This window comes from Neovison vison, chromosome 6 (assembly GCF_020171115.1).
Source record: "Neovison vison isolate M4711 chromosome 6, ASM_NN_V1, whole genome shotgun sequence".
Lineage (NCBI taxonomy): Eukaryota > Metazoa > Chordata > Mammalia > Carnivora > Mustelidae > Neogale > Neogale vison.
Window position 1 is genome coordinate 107014127 of NC_058096.1, and position 14852 is coordinate 107028978.

A 14852-nucleotide genomic window follows, 5' to 3' on the forward strand; every position below is an offset into this window, starting at 1 on the left:
ACCTAATTCATATTCTAATTTCTGGTTTATTTATACATATGATGCTTGCATTCTATACCCCATCTGTAGAATCTTCAAGGTTTTTTTCTTCTACATTTATTCTATTTACCTACCACAGTGTTTCCCCAAAATAACAGATGAAGTGTTAGTCCCGCAAAGTATTCTGAGAAAAAGAAATTTGAAGTCAACTAAGTTTGGGGAATTGTATATATGATATTCAAGTCACATGAACATTAAATACTCTGAGAAATCCTGAAATAATAAAACCCATTTAGCCTTCTTTAATTCAGTATTTACCAGACTTATCTGAACTGGAAACAATAAGAACAATTTTTTAAAAATGCATTCCACATCCTATAGAACTAGTGTTCTGCAGAAAATGCTTGGAGAAATGCTGATCTAAAGTCACCTTAATCATGATCCTGGGGTCCTGGGATCAAGTCGAGAATCAGACTCCCTGCTCGGCAAGGGGGTCTGCTTCTCCCTCTCCTTCTGCTCCTCTGCCCTGCTTGTGCTCTCTCTCTTTCTCACTCGCTCTCTCTCTATCAAATAAATTACAATAAATAAAATAAGCAAGTAAGTAAGTAAGTCACCTTAAAAACAAAACAAAACCTCCCCAGAGGAGAAGGGATTCTCAAATGATATAGGGGGCTGCTGGAGAGAGTGAGGGATGACCCTTATAGTAACCAAAAGCTGAGCAAGACTGGGAGAAAAGACTAATGCTCACGGCAATCAGGATTGCTGCAGTCAACCTAGACATTTTAAGTCCAGAAGATTCCATTCAGGCTGAAGCAACTGAGCAATCTCAAGAGAGCCAGAATAACAATGACAGCTACTATTATTGCCGTTTGTACTTTTACTTCTGCTTCAATTCAGTAATTGCTTAGAATGGGAAAGGTACCACACCAACATTATCTCTAACCACATAAAACGCCAATATGAGAAAGAAGGAAACCCTTGTTACTGCATTATTCCAGCTCAGTCTGTAAAATTTCTTCACTGAAGCAATTGTTCTCCCCCCGCCCTTTTTAAGATTTTATTTATTTATTTGACAGAGAGAGAGCAGAAGCAGAGAGAGAGAGGGAGAAGCAGGCTCCCTGCTCAGCAGGGACCCTGGGATCATGACCTGAGCTGAAGGCATATACTTAACTGACTGAGCCACCCAGGCACCCCTTCAATTGCTCTCCCTTTGTTCTCTAAGCCATTCATTACCCTCTCTGGAGCCTTTCCTAATGCAACTAATTCTAGTATAAAACAAGTTAAACCCTTGGGGCACCTGGGTGGTTCAGTGGGTTAAGCCTCTGCCTTCGGCTCACGTCATGATCTCAGGGTCCTGGGATCGAGTCCCACCTCCCCGCCCTGCCTGCTTGTGATTTCTGTCTGTCAAATAAATAAATAAAATCTTTAAAAAAAAAAAAAAAGTTAAACCCCAGTGATGACTTTGGTCTACTTAACCATACCACGTCTGGTTTCCACCATTAATCAAATAGTTGTACATGCTAGAGGTGCCTGGATGGCTCAGTCAGTTGAGTGCCTGACTATTGATTTTGGCCCAGGTCATGAACTCGGGGTCATGATTTCAGGGTCATGAGATTGAGCCCCAAGTCCAGCTGTGTGGTCAGTGCAGAACGTGCTTGAGATTCTCTTTTCCTCCCTCTTCCTCAGCCTCTCCCCCTGCTTGATCATGAAACAAACAAACAAACTATCTAAATAAATAAACAAAATCTTTTAAAAAATAATAATTGTACATGCTACATCTGATCAGACCTATAATCACCTAAGCATGGCAGGGTATTTTGAAATTATTTCCCAAAGCTCTTTTAAAATTCTGCAAGAAAATAAATCTTTACTCTCAAAGGCAAATTCAAATGCCTAAAAGAGACCAAGGAGGTAACATAAATGAGGGCAGCTGGTCAGGAATAATCAATAGTTGGTGACAGACTGTGCTGATCTAGAGAGAATGTTCCATCCAAAGGGCGTGACCATTAACTTTGGCAGATTGTTGTCAAGGAAAAATGTGAGCCCAGTATTGCTTGATCTTATTTTTTCAAATGAAGCCAGAAATACAGTTTTTTCATAAGATTTCCCTATTTTTAATATGCTTACAATTAACTAATTTCTTATAAACATAGGCAGGGCCAAAACAACATTAATTTCAAGCTGTTCACTCATGTTCTCATCAGTCAACTTCTACTAAACACTGCACTGCCTCTACCACCTTCCATCTACCCCACTGATCACTCCCTCCAACCAGTAGACCTGGGGCGCTTTCGACGGACTCACAAAACCAAAAGATTTTCCAGTACTGAAGTCATATTTAAAATCCCAGAGTCAGAAGTTGATTATAAAAAGGAGGCCCCCAGTTTTTTTGAAAGATGGTAGCAAGGTTAAAATGCCCCTTCAAAGCTCGGGCAATTATCATGAGCCTTTTCTATGATGCATTATATGCCAGACTGACTCTAAGTATGAGGAGACCATTAGCCCTGCCCTAGTAACCAAATATTTTTTCTTCCTCCTCTCCAAACTGATTTGCCAGATTACTTTTGGAGATGAGATTCAGGCTCAGCTAGGGCACAGGGTGGGGTAGTCCTCTGTGACATTCTCGTGTCACCAGGGGTGCTTGTTAGAGAGGTGGCTAATGCCACCTGATACATGTATTATTCAAAGCTAGGGTTCAAGGTGTGGCCTATGGTCTTTTAAGATCAACATCATCACTAAGTCCCCAGAGATCAACATTATTTCAGAGAAGAGCCAAAGAGAAGAAGATGGGAAGAGGTGGGCTCCATGAGAATGGAGGCTTCCTCTGCCTCATTGTCCACGTGCTGCTTCAAGGTAAGAAGGGACCAGAGCAAAAACAAAGCAAACATATAGCTTCTGAGAAACAAACAAACCAGGCTAATTTTTGTTATTCCTAGATAGTCAACACCTGAATGTTCATTTTGGTAAACATGAAAACTCAGAACACTGGCAGCTTTGTACCTTTTTGTAAGATCTTTCTCTTCCTGTGCTTCTCTTGGCCTCTTCTCTTTCCCCATGTCTTTCTCTTTCCAGGCATATAACCTAACTACATGTTTCTGGGTGTCAACTAATGTTAAAAAGAAGACAATTTTTTTACAGCTCTCTTGAAGTAAATTAAATGGAACAGAGAAAAGGCTAAAGAGAAGAAGATGATGAGAAGACCTGTCATGAAAAAGGGAAACATTTTCAGCAAAATTTTTTTCAGTGTAGATTGTTTTTCTCATTCATTATAAAAAATGAACAATGAGGGTTAGTATAATATCAAAGATTGATCTGAATAGACTCTACCAGAAGTTGTTACCACACAATTCTCTATTCTGCATCACAAGGTATGACTAGAAAAGGGCTAGGTATAAGATGGGTATCAAAGAACTCTTTTTAAGATAGTCTCAGTGGTGAGAACCACTCTGGTTTAGAAGAGAACAATCACAGCACATAGTAGAGACACAGTAAATTCTTATTAACTTGAAAAACTGAGATCCTTCCTTAAGGTTCCACATACCTCACACTCCCTACCTGATTGCCTTCATCATTAATTGATTATCATCTATGTTGTATTAATAGAGCAAGGAGAACTGTGATTGCAAAAATTATCACTGATGTCACCCAGGTGTATCAAGGACAGAAATGAGTAATGTAAGGACACTGAGTGAAGGTGAAAAGGTTTGTGGTGAGATTCAGGACACTGTAAAATGGTGGTCAAGGTTGAGTTTGCCTACATGTTTGGACAAGTTTTGCATGGGGACACAAACAATGGAATTGAGGATAGAGTCCTGACTCAGCTCACCTCATGAACTTCCACCATTTGCCTACCAGCCCAAGCCACACTTGTGGCCCAGGTAGGAGGAGCTTACATGCTTCTCCCATGTCCCGTTTTCTCTTTGTGCAGAAACACCTGCCAGTCCCCCAGTCCTGGCACTCTTCTCACAAGGTCTCTGCTCTCTGTAGGAAGAGGAGACACTTTCACCATCAATTGTTCAGGCTTTGACCAGTACGGGGTGGATCCTGCTGCCTTCCAAGCAGTGTTTGACAGAAAGGCCTTCCGTCCAGTCATCAACTACAGCATCCCCACTCAAGTCAACATCTCCTTCACTATGTCTGCCATTGTGGAAGTGGTAAGTCCTGACTCAACACTGCAATGGGCTGAGCAGTGGTAAGCAGTGGGTTCCCTGCTTGAATTTTATAAAATGAAAATTTCATTCTTTGGGGTGGGAAGGCATGACAGGGATGCTTCAGTGACATCATGGCAGGTAAAATCTGTCCCTTTTTGGACTACTCCGTAAGAAACATAACCCCAATGGACTTTCATGCTTTTTATTTTCACTTAAATTTTCCTTATACCCTGGATGATTTGACTTACATTTTTCAGTGGTTTATTATTAAAAATCATAATTGCCACATAGAACACCCTTTGAAATGAGTAGGAGGCAGGTGGTGGCATTGGACTTGACTTCATGGAGGCAATGACCCCAGATGAAAATTTTTTTTCAGGATGCACAGCTTCAACTGATGACATCTTTCCTGTGGCTAAACGTGGTATGATAGACTGTTTCCCCTTTACCTCCCTTTTTCCACTCCTGGGCACAGATTACAATGGATAAAGCTGAGAAAACTCACAAATTAGATAAGTTCAAACAGAACCAGGCTAACAAATGAAAACACAAAACTTCCTGATTATCCTTCCAGTTTTGGAGTGCAGAGATGGGGCACAGAAAGAAAGTAGCATAAACCAAGGTCATGGAAGACAATATTTAAGTGGCTGCATCCCACAGACTCCAAAGGTCTCCCTTGAGAGCATTGAGGGAGAAGTAGAAGAAAGATGTTGTTAATGACGTAGTGATAGCTGTCACCAGGGAGGGGGTAAGAGAGTGAGGAAATGAGAGAAAAAAGAAATGAAAAGAGCAGGAGACAGAGTGTGACTAAAACTAGTTCCCACCCCATTTGTCCCACACCATGGTTTCCTATAGATCTGGTACAATCCATTCATCAGGTGGAACCCAGAGGAATGTGGGGGCATCAGGAAGATCAGCATAGCAGCTGAGTATCTTTGGCTTCCAGATATCTTCATCGAGGAGTTGTGAGTATCAGGGTTGAAAAAAAGCAAGAAGGAAACCCTCTTTCCAAGGAAAGGAATGATATAACCAATAGGGGGCACACAAAGACTCAGTTTAGAAAAAGCAATGTCTGAACTGAACTTCCAAAACCCCCCAGAACATAGCTATAGGTAGAAAGGAGAAGTCAAATGAGTGGGTTTGGAGTGCAGGAATGACATGACCTGAGAAAGAAGGCCACGACTGACAGGGAACCCACACTCTCCACCTTCCCATCCTTCTCACATACAGCATGGATGTGGATCAGACAGCTACAGGTCTCATGGCTTATGTCAACAGTGAAGGTCTCATCAAATATGACAAACCGATGAAGGTGGTCAGCATCTGTAACCTGGACATCTTCTATTTCCCCTTTGATGAACAGAACTGCACGCTCACCTTCAGCTCATTCATCTATACAGGTGAGTAAGGCTCTTTGTAGTAGCCTACTGAGAGGCAGAGAGAGGGTTTTTTTTTTTTTTTAAGACCTTTAAAAAAAAGAGAGAGAGAGAGAGAGATTTTATTTATTTATTTGATAGAGAGAGAGAGAGAGAGCACAAGAAGGGTGAGGGGCAGAGGGAGAAGCAGATGGCCTGCGGAGCCTGATGCAGGGCTGAATCCCAGGACCCTGAGATCATGACCTGAGCTGAAGGCAGAAGCTTTAACCAACTAGGTCATCAACACGCCCCCAGAGAAAGGATTTTGAGAAAGAACAGTAAGGGGATCTCACTGAAAGAGGTGTGGGAGTTGAGCGGTAAGGAATTCAATAGTCTGGAAAAGGGGATTGGGAGCATTTGGGAGGCTGAGTTGTCTGGGTCTCCTTTGCAGTGGAGAATGTGGTCCTGGGCATGGAGAAGAAAGTGCAGGAGATTTCGAACACATCACAGAACCTCATTCGAAGCAAGGGGGAGTGGGTACTTCTGGGTATCCACCAGAGAATGATGAAGATGACTGTGGGCACCAACCAGTATGACCAAATCATTTTCTATGTGAGCTCAGGGACTGTGGTTGTGATCTCCTCTAAGATTCATAGCTTATGTCCCCTACCAGAATGTAAGCCCTCCCACTAGAAAGTAAGCTCCATAAGGCTGGAGACTTTTTATCATTTTTTTTTCACTGATAAACCCCCACCACCTAGAACAGTACCTGGAACGCAGTAAATATTGATTGAATAAATCCTCCCCGGGGTGGGGGGAAGCTCCCATGGGAGTGACTCCTAGTGAAAGTGAGCTTCCCAACTCCCATGACTATCAGAACTCTTTAGAAGACAAAAATTTTCATGTTTATATTTATTTTTTAATCTTTGACATTTTATTTTTTTATTTCTTTTTTATTTATTTTCAGTGTTCCAGAATTCATTGTTTATGCACCACACCCAGTGCTCCATGAAATACCTGCCCTCCATAATACTCACCACCAGGCTCACCCAACCTCCCACCCTTTGCCCCTCCAAAACCCTCAGATTGTTTTTCAGAGTCCACAGTCTCTCATGGTTTATCTTCCCCTCCAATTTCCCCCAACTCCCTTCTCCTCTCCAACTCCCCATGTCCTCTGTGTTATTCCTTATGCTCCACAAGTAAGTGAAACCATATGATAATTGACTCTCTCTGCTTGACTTATTTCACTCAGCATAATTTTATGTTTATTTTTAAAAAGAGATGGTGGAAAAGTTATGAAACACTATCTATGGGATATTATGCTTCCAAATCCTAGTGACCCCAAAATTATCTGCCACTATCTTACTTTCCTTTCCACTGGTCTTGAATGGCCACAAGCAAAGTCACTAGAGATTAGACCTTGATGAGGAAAGCAAGCAGACCATCAAAGTCACTAGAGATTTGACCTTGATGAGGAAAGAAGCAGAAATACAAGGAAAAAATACACATGATATTAAGAATTTGGTTGCACAGTCCTGCCAAGAGCCCTACATTGGTAGGGCTAAAAATGGAAGTGGAGAAAACTGATACCTTGGGTCAGCAAGGAATGAGATACATTTCAGTGGTAAGCAGCATGGCAGAGTCAAATCTTGGAAAGACAGACTATGGTGATTAAGATGACTTTGTTGGAAAGAGGGACTTGAGATAAATTTCCTTCCTAGACAGTTTGGTCTGGGACATAACTCAACTCTTGCTCTTAACTGGGTTGGCAGTCTCTCACCCTATTCCTCACTTGCTGCCCTCTTTCCTTCCCCCAGGTGGCCATCAAGCGCAGGCCCAGACTCTATGTCATAAACCTCCTGGTGCCCAGTGGCTTTCTGGTTGCCATTGATGCCCTCAGCTTCTATCTGCCGGCAGAAAGCGAGAATCGTGCCCCATTCAAGATGACACTTCTGCTGGGCTACAACGTCTTCCTGCTCATGATGAATGACTTACTCCCAGCGACTGGAACGCCCCTCATCAGTATGGCCCCTCCCTCCATCAGGAGACTAAAAGCAAGGTTGGGGAGTGGGCTGGGGACATGGACCAGTGGAACCAGGTCAGAGTGAAAAGAGATCCTGGAAAGGACCCTTTGGGAAAGGAGGAAACACAAAGTCCTGGGAGGTACCTCCGGCCCTCATGCATCCCCATCTTCCCTCCAGGTGTGTACTTTGCCCTGTGTCTGTCCCTGATGGTGGTCAGCCTCCTGGAGACCATCTTCATCACCTACCTGCTGCACCTGGCCACTACCCAGCCCCCACCCATGCCTCAGTGGCTCCACTCTCTGCTTCTCTACTGGGCCAGCCCAAGGAAATGCTACCCCTCTGTGCCCCAGAAGGGAAATAAGGGCCTTGGCCCCACCCCCAACCACCTGCCTGGTAAGGGGAGTCAGCACTGCCCCCACTTCCTCTTCCCACACCTCCACTCCCCACTTTGCCTCCTTCCCTGGCCCCCTCCCTCCCCAGGTGCACTTCATGGCCCATGGCTGAGTCTCTGTTTCTCTGTAGGCGTGAAGGAGCCCGTGGAGTTGGTGGGGAAGGTGGCAGGTCCCAGAGAGGCAGAGTTAATTGGGAGCCCTGAGTCAAGGGTCCAGGAGGAACAAGAGGCTCAGAGGCAGCCCTTGGTCGACCTGTGGGTGCAGTTCAGCCACATGATGGACACCCTGCTCTTCCGCCTCTACCTGCTCTTCATGGCCACCTCCGTGGTCACGGTCATCATCCTCTGGAACACCTAGGCAAATGCCTAGCTGCACACTTCATTCTGGAGCTTCTCTGGCCTCTAGAAACCAGCCAAACTCCCCTGTGTTTCCAAATCCCTGCCTCAGAGCCCTGGCAAACACCTTGTTTTCAACTCAGTCCTTCTGTGCAGTTTCAGACCAGACCTGGATGATAGCCTAAGCCTCCCACAGTTGGTCCTTGCTCCTACACGCCATCAGCCCCCTTCACTCCTCCTGTATGTGCTGCCTGCCTGGCTCCTCAGGATCCAAGTTCCTGGCATACTTTCTTGATTGACTCACTCCGAATAAAACCCTTTGCAGAAAGCATTGGCTCTTCCCAGCGTTATATTACAATACCAAAAATCTTGGATTGAGAGTCTTCTTGGAGAAGTTTCTCATTCCCACAGTAAAAAGGGTATTTTAAGTCTATTAGACAACTTGTGAAAGCAGGGAGAGAGGAGTGAAGCGTTCAAAACCTATTATAAGGAATTATACTAAAACAGGGGTTAATCTCCTGAATCTAGTTATCCTGGAATTAAGCTTTAGAAATTAATAATGTGCCAGAATCAGGCAACTCTTACTTCAAGAGTGAGCATTTTGTCACAGCTTGACATATGACTCATTCATCCTTAAGCACTTAGATGTTAACATATCCCAAATTACCGTTAACTGTGTTGCAATCAAAGTGGATGGGCCCTTAATCATGCAAAGGAAAGAACACGAGGCCAAGGAAAGCACATTTGAAAATGGCATCTGCTTTACTTGGGAATAACACAAATGCCCCCGTATGAACTGGAAAATTCCCCTTCTAGCACTTGCCTTATGATGTTGCAAGTATTCGTCTTTTGGTTCATCTCTCCCACTAGCTGTCTGAGAGATATACAGACTTCAAGGCGTTGTTGTCCATGGGAGCTGTGACATGATTTGCTGGACACCCAGGTTCAGAAAAGCACAAAGATGAGAGCAAATTAATTAGAATTCACACAAAATCTTTTCTTTCTAGCAACCATTTCTTTTCCCTTCTTTCCTTTATGCTATTGCCTTCTATCTCAAGTGCAAGAGATTAACGGTAGGGTTTACTAAACATTTTCTGGGTTCCTCCTCTCTGCTGCTCTTCCTCAAACTTCTTTGGCTCCCTCCATAGGGAGCTACAGATGCCCAAATGGTGGCAAGGCTGTCACTATTCATGAGCAGGGTTGCTGGTGGTGGTGGTGGCTCAAGGTCCCACCCCAGTGTCTGCTGCCAGAGCATCTGGCCAGCAGAGCCCAAGCTAGTTAGGGCAGATGTCCCCAGCTGGAGGTTTCTTCACATTTTTTTCCGACACATAGCTATTACTTGTTCTTTCCTTGCAGTCCCCTACCACTGGGACTCGGGAAAGAGTCCATGAGAAGCTGGGAGTATCGAGGCAGAAACACCCCCACTAAACCCTAAATCGCTCCTTGCACTCAGGCCCATGGTTTCCAACTCAACTTGTGTTCCTTAGGTCTCCTTTTCTCTGATCTGCAATTTTTCCCTCCAGGAATGTGTTTGGTTTCTCAGTCTCTAAGGCCCTGTCAAGGCCCCCCGGACCATCACTAGCATTCCAGGCATGTCCAAAGACTAGTGTATACACAATCTGGGCTCAAATCAGGAGCCCCTGATGTTCACCTAAATAAATCAGCATATCTGTTACAATTTCTGCAATTCCTCAACTCACAGCTTTCTAGAAAGTGGGTCTTTAGAAAGGATACGGTAAAGTAATAACAATAACCAACATTTATTAAGTTGGCAGGCAGTCTCCTAAGGGTCTTAGATAAATAACCACATTTAATCCTACAGGAAATTTATGAAGTAGGAACTATAGATCCACAAACGCTTGGAGCCGAATATGTTTCGGAATTTGGAGTTTTTCAGATTTTAAAAAGGCAATAATTATACATGTACTGTATGGGGTATGGGGCAATGCCCTGTAATCAAACACATTAACATTTCTGCAGTGAAATCTATGAATACTCACAGTAGGGAGCAGAGAGGAAATTAGGGATAGTCTCACATCAGTTCAGGTCAGGTTTTGCCACCGAATAATTCATGAAAAATCATTTGGTTTTCAGAGCTCTTTAGGTTTTAGTGCTATGGTTTTGTATTATGGCCCCCATTTTAAACACTCGGATATAGGAGATGAAATAAATGAAGGAAATGAAACACAGAGGTGAAGTGATAGCCATTGAGCTGTCTCCCAGGTACCCCAGCTAGAAAGTGACCGAGCCGGGGTTAGATACTGGACTCTGAGCCTCCGCCTCCCTGCCCTCCAAACTAGGACGAGACCTGCACAGGGTATGGGGCACCTGGATGGCTCAGTGGCTTAAGCCTCTGCCTTCAGCTCAGGTCATGGTCTCAGGGTCCTGGGATCTTCTACTCTTACGCCCTATCCCAAGAGGGTCATCTCACTTGGAAACTCACTCTTGGTTTTGCCAAGAAGCTCATTGACCCCTCTTTGTGTTCTGAAATTATTTAAGATCAATTTGTAGCATTTTCGTTTTCCCACCCATCTTCATGGTACATATTTTCCTGCTTATTTTCTTCACATTTTTTTCTGACACATAGCTTTTTGTTTTATTTGAACAGGAGATATGCAATTTGTCTTTTTTGACACATGAATTAAGAAACTAGATCCCCTCTCAGTAAGAGAAAGCATAATATAATTACAGTGATTTTATCTTCTCCACAAGCAAAATCTGAGCACACGATCTTAACACGCAAGGGATAATCACGTGGAGCCTTGAAACCATAACTCTCCCAGAAAATTTACAGATATGGTTGTTGCATTTCTGTTGCATCTATAACAGAATCCTCCGAGAAGCACACTTGGGTGCTAATGACTCTCCTCTTGTTACAGGGAAAGCCTCTGAAAGGCTTTGCAAGGTAATCTGGAAAAATTTAGGAAAATCTTTAGAAAAATCTGCTGACAGGCCACGGTTCCACCTGGGCTAGCTTGCATTTGATGGCTGGCCTCTGCAGGATAGCCCTTCATCTTGTCCATTCATCTGAATTACCACCTGTGGCTCTGGCACACACTTGTGTTCACTTCCTTTCTCTAAACCATTATAGGCAGTATTTCTCCATGCTTCCCACATTTTCTTTCAGCTCCATATTAACCTGACATTCACATGTATTATCTCATCCTCCTCCCTGGTTCTCCTCCTCCTTCATTTCCACTCTGGGATGTGAAGTCACAGACTTCATTTCAAGCCCCTCCTTTCCTTTCCCCTTTCCAATTTCTTTTCTTTTTTTTTAAGATTTTATTTATTCGTTTGTCAGAAAGAGTAAGAGAGAGAGAGCGCACAAGCAGTGGGAGTTGCAGGCAGAGGGAGAAGCAGGTTCCCTGCTGAGCAGGGAGCCCGATGAGGGCCTCGATCCCAGGACTCTGGGATCTAAGGAGTAAGGCCTCTCCTCTCCTGCTCTGTAACCTAAGCTGAAGGCAGACACTTAACTGACTGGACCACTCAGGAGTCCATCCCTCCTCCAGGTTCTGCCCCTCCCTTCGATAACCTCTCCTATTTGATCATTCATTAGCACTGGTTCTTATAAATGTCGGGGGCAGGGGTTGGGGGTGAATAGTATAATAGGGAGACATTGGAATCTGGCAACCTTGGGTTCTAATCTGACCACATTATTTGTTGGGTAAAAACTTGTATAAGAGGACTCACCCCACAAGTTTAAATTTCATTTGTGAAGTGGAGCTAATGATGCAGATTAAATTATTTTTTAAATATGCATTAAAAAATCATTTATGAGCTTACAGAAACTAGAAAGCCAAATGTGATGCACAAGAGAGCATCCATTTATCATGCAGACTGAGACTTAGTGTGCAAAATCGACATCTAGGTGGGAGGCTACAGACATAAAGAATTACTGACTTTCTAGTTCAACCCCCTCATTTTTTAGGCAAGAAAAGTGAAGTGATAAGTGTGGGGTTGTCATACTTCAAGAAAGCCTGGGGTCAGAGCCTGGGCCTGTCAAAACGGCAGCTCAGATGAGTACTTGTCCATGGGACTCTTTTTCCAGGATTGTTTCAGAGTCCCAAGAGTTTCCTTCTCTCCTGCTCCAGACACCATGGCCAGCTTGACCCCAGCTAGTGACCCACAGTAGTTTGGATGTTCCAGCTGCTTTTCTGCTCCTGGATCTTTACCCCTGGCCAATGGCCTCTGTGGGTGACTGCCATCTATCAGAGCTGCAAATGGCTCTGGTTTCCCCCTTCCATCGTCTCATTCTGCCCTTGCCAGGTTATAGCTATCTTTTCAAACCTGATCCACCAGGGTCCCAGATAAGTGGGATCATGCATTGTGAACCCACTTGGAATGAGCTAAGGAGAAAGTTACTGGTGTCTGTGACTTGCAAAACTACAGCTCCCGCACTGTTTACCTTTGAATCCAAGCATTGTCTAGGAATTTCACTGGTGGGAAACTAGGGGCCTATAATCCAGTCCAAAAGACTTCCCAGCTATGGCATAATAAAAAGAGCAAGGAAAGAACAATGGAATCAGACTTGGGTTTGAATCTGCATTCTAACTACTTCTACCTGGATAGACACTGAGCACGATATTTTTGGCTTCTTTACCTCCATTTTCTTCATCTGTGAAATGGGAGTAATACCACTGACCGCTCCAAGCATTTGGGACGATAAGAACACCGTAAGTAACATGCCTACCACATCTCAGGGCACACAGCACAAACTCAATTAATGGCAGCTCTGGTTAGGCCTTTATTGGAAATTTAGACGGGAGGCAGTCAGAAATAAAAGGCTGGGCCCTGGCTCTAGGCCTCTGTATCTCACCTGCTGTACATCTGCCAACCCCCATCTCTACCAAGCAGCACCCAAGATGGAGGCCCACACCTTAGCCACACCATGGGAATAGCAAGCAACTTCTCTGATGTGGCCTCAGGACTCCCATGAGGTTCCCTACCACGTTTCCTACATCTGCCCAAAGTGCCCGTGTGTCTCTCCTCATCCATAGTGACCATAGTCCCCATGTATTTAACTACCATTTTTTTTCTGTGTTTTTTTTTTTAAGATTTTATTCATTTATTTGACAGAGATCACAAGTAGGAGGAGAGAGAGGCAGAGAGAGAGGGAGAAGCAGGCTCCCTGCTGAGCAGAGAGCCCGATGCGGGGCTTGATCCCAGGACCCTGAGATCATGACCTGAGCCGAAGGCAGAGGCTTAACCCACAGAGCCACCCAGGCACCCCTTAACTACCATTTATTGACTGCTAATTACTATATGCCACCCACTGGGGTGGGGGGCAAAATGGGTAGGAGAACAAGATGTGCCTCCTGCTTCTCATGAGGTTACAGAGCAGGAGAGGAGAGGCCTTACTCCTGCCTCCATCATATGCATTTCCTGGCAGCCAGATCTACTTTTGAGTCTAGCCTATAGACTTGGGTCCAGTTTTTCAGTCAGCCTTGATAAAGGCAGATATACATCAACAGTCTTCAGCTGCCTTTCATCAGGGCTTGAATTTAACCCTCCTTTCCTAGACCTAAGGTCGGGTAGCCAGCCTATCTGTGGAACTCAAGTGTCCTTGGGAGTCCTTCACTCTAACCTGATCCAGGAGACCAGTACCCTATGGATATAGACACAGTAGTACTTTGGTCCTATGTGGCATGATGGCCCAGTCCTCTGGCCAAGTTTCCAAAACAGGGAAGAAATGCCTCACAGAGCGGGTGGGGCTGAGACACTGCAGGTATTTCAAACCTTAGACAGAAAATATGTCTCTCCTGTGCTTTCCTACTTCAGGCCCCTCAGTCATTCCTGCCATCCTCAGCTCTTTCTGTTCAGGGCTGTCATAATCTTCCATTCTTTTTCTTTTTTTTTTTTTAAGATTTTTATTAATTTATTTGACACATCACAAGTAGGCAGAGAGGCAGGCAGAGAGAGAGGGGAAGCAGGCTCCCCGCTGAGCAGAGAGCCCAGTGTGGGACTCGATCCCAGGACCCTGAGATCATAACCTGAGCCGAAGGCAGAGGCTTAACCCACTGAGCCACCTAGGTGTCCCATAATTCTCCATTCTGAACAAAGTTTCTTTCGTATCCTAAGTCTGATCCTTCCCCCTTTCTGCAAGAAAAAAAATTCCAAGCGTCTTTCTGGAAATGTAACTAAGATATTTAACAGAACAATGCTCCAACTCACTCATTTGGTCCAATTGTGTTTTCTGTAGAGATGGCACCTAAGATATAATGTTGATACCATTGCCATTAAGATTGACGTTATCTGAGTTTACCAGTTTATGATAATGCATCACACAACTGATAACACAAAGACATTAAAAATGGTTCTGCTACCTTAATTTTGTGACTTATATTATTGTGTAATAAATGCATAAGGTAAAAAATGTATAGAAAATTTGGTTTAGGGAAAATGAATTGGAAAGGCAGAGGAATTGAAAGGAGGAAATCTTGTTAGGGGCTGTTAGAAAAATATAGACAATAGATGATGAAGGCAGGAATTATGCTTTAAAATTTGGTATTTGCGGGGTGCCTGGGTGGCTCAGTGGGTTAAGCCTCTGCCTTCGGCTCAGGTCATGATCTCAGGGTCCTGGGATCGAGCCCCGAATCGGGCTCTGCTCTCTGTTCAG

At 44.1% G+C, this 14852-nt stretch overlaps 1 protein-coding gene and 1 long non-coding RNA gene across 2 annotated transcripts in view; one reads left to right on the forward strand and one right to left on the reverse strand.

The window, feature by feature from the left end:
* The first annotated feature begins 5118 nt into the window (after positions 1-5118).
* HTR3D (5-hydroxytryptamine receptor 3D) lies at positions 5119-8564 on the forward strand. The gene is given in 5 exon segments (XM_044251882.1): positions 5119-5530; positions 7303-7520; positions 7522-7544; positions 7687-7902; positions 8032-8564. Coding segments are annotated over 5 exon segments (849 nt in total). The 5' UTR covers positions 5119-5365; the 3' UTR covers positions 8259-8564.
* Positions 8565-9065: 501 nt separating this feature from the next.
* Positions 9066-14852, reverse strand: part of LOC122908749 — a 43480-nt gene continuing 37693 nt past the window's right edge. The window contains exon 3 of the long non-coding RNA XR_006385021.1: positions 9066-9167. This is a non-coding gene — a long non-coding RNA (uncharacterized LOC122908749). The remainder of the gene's footprint in view (positions 9168-14852) is intronic.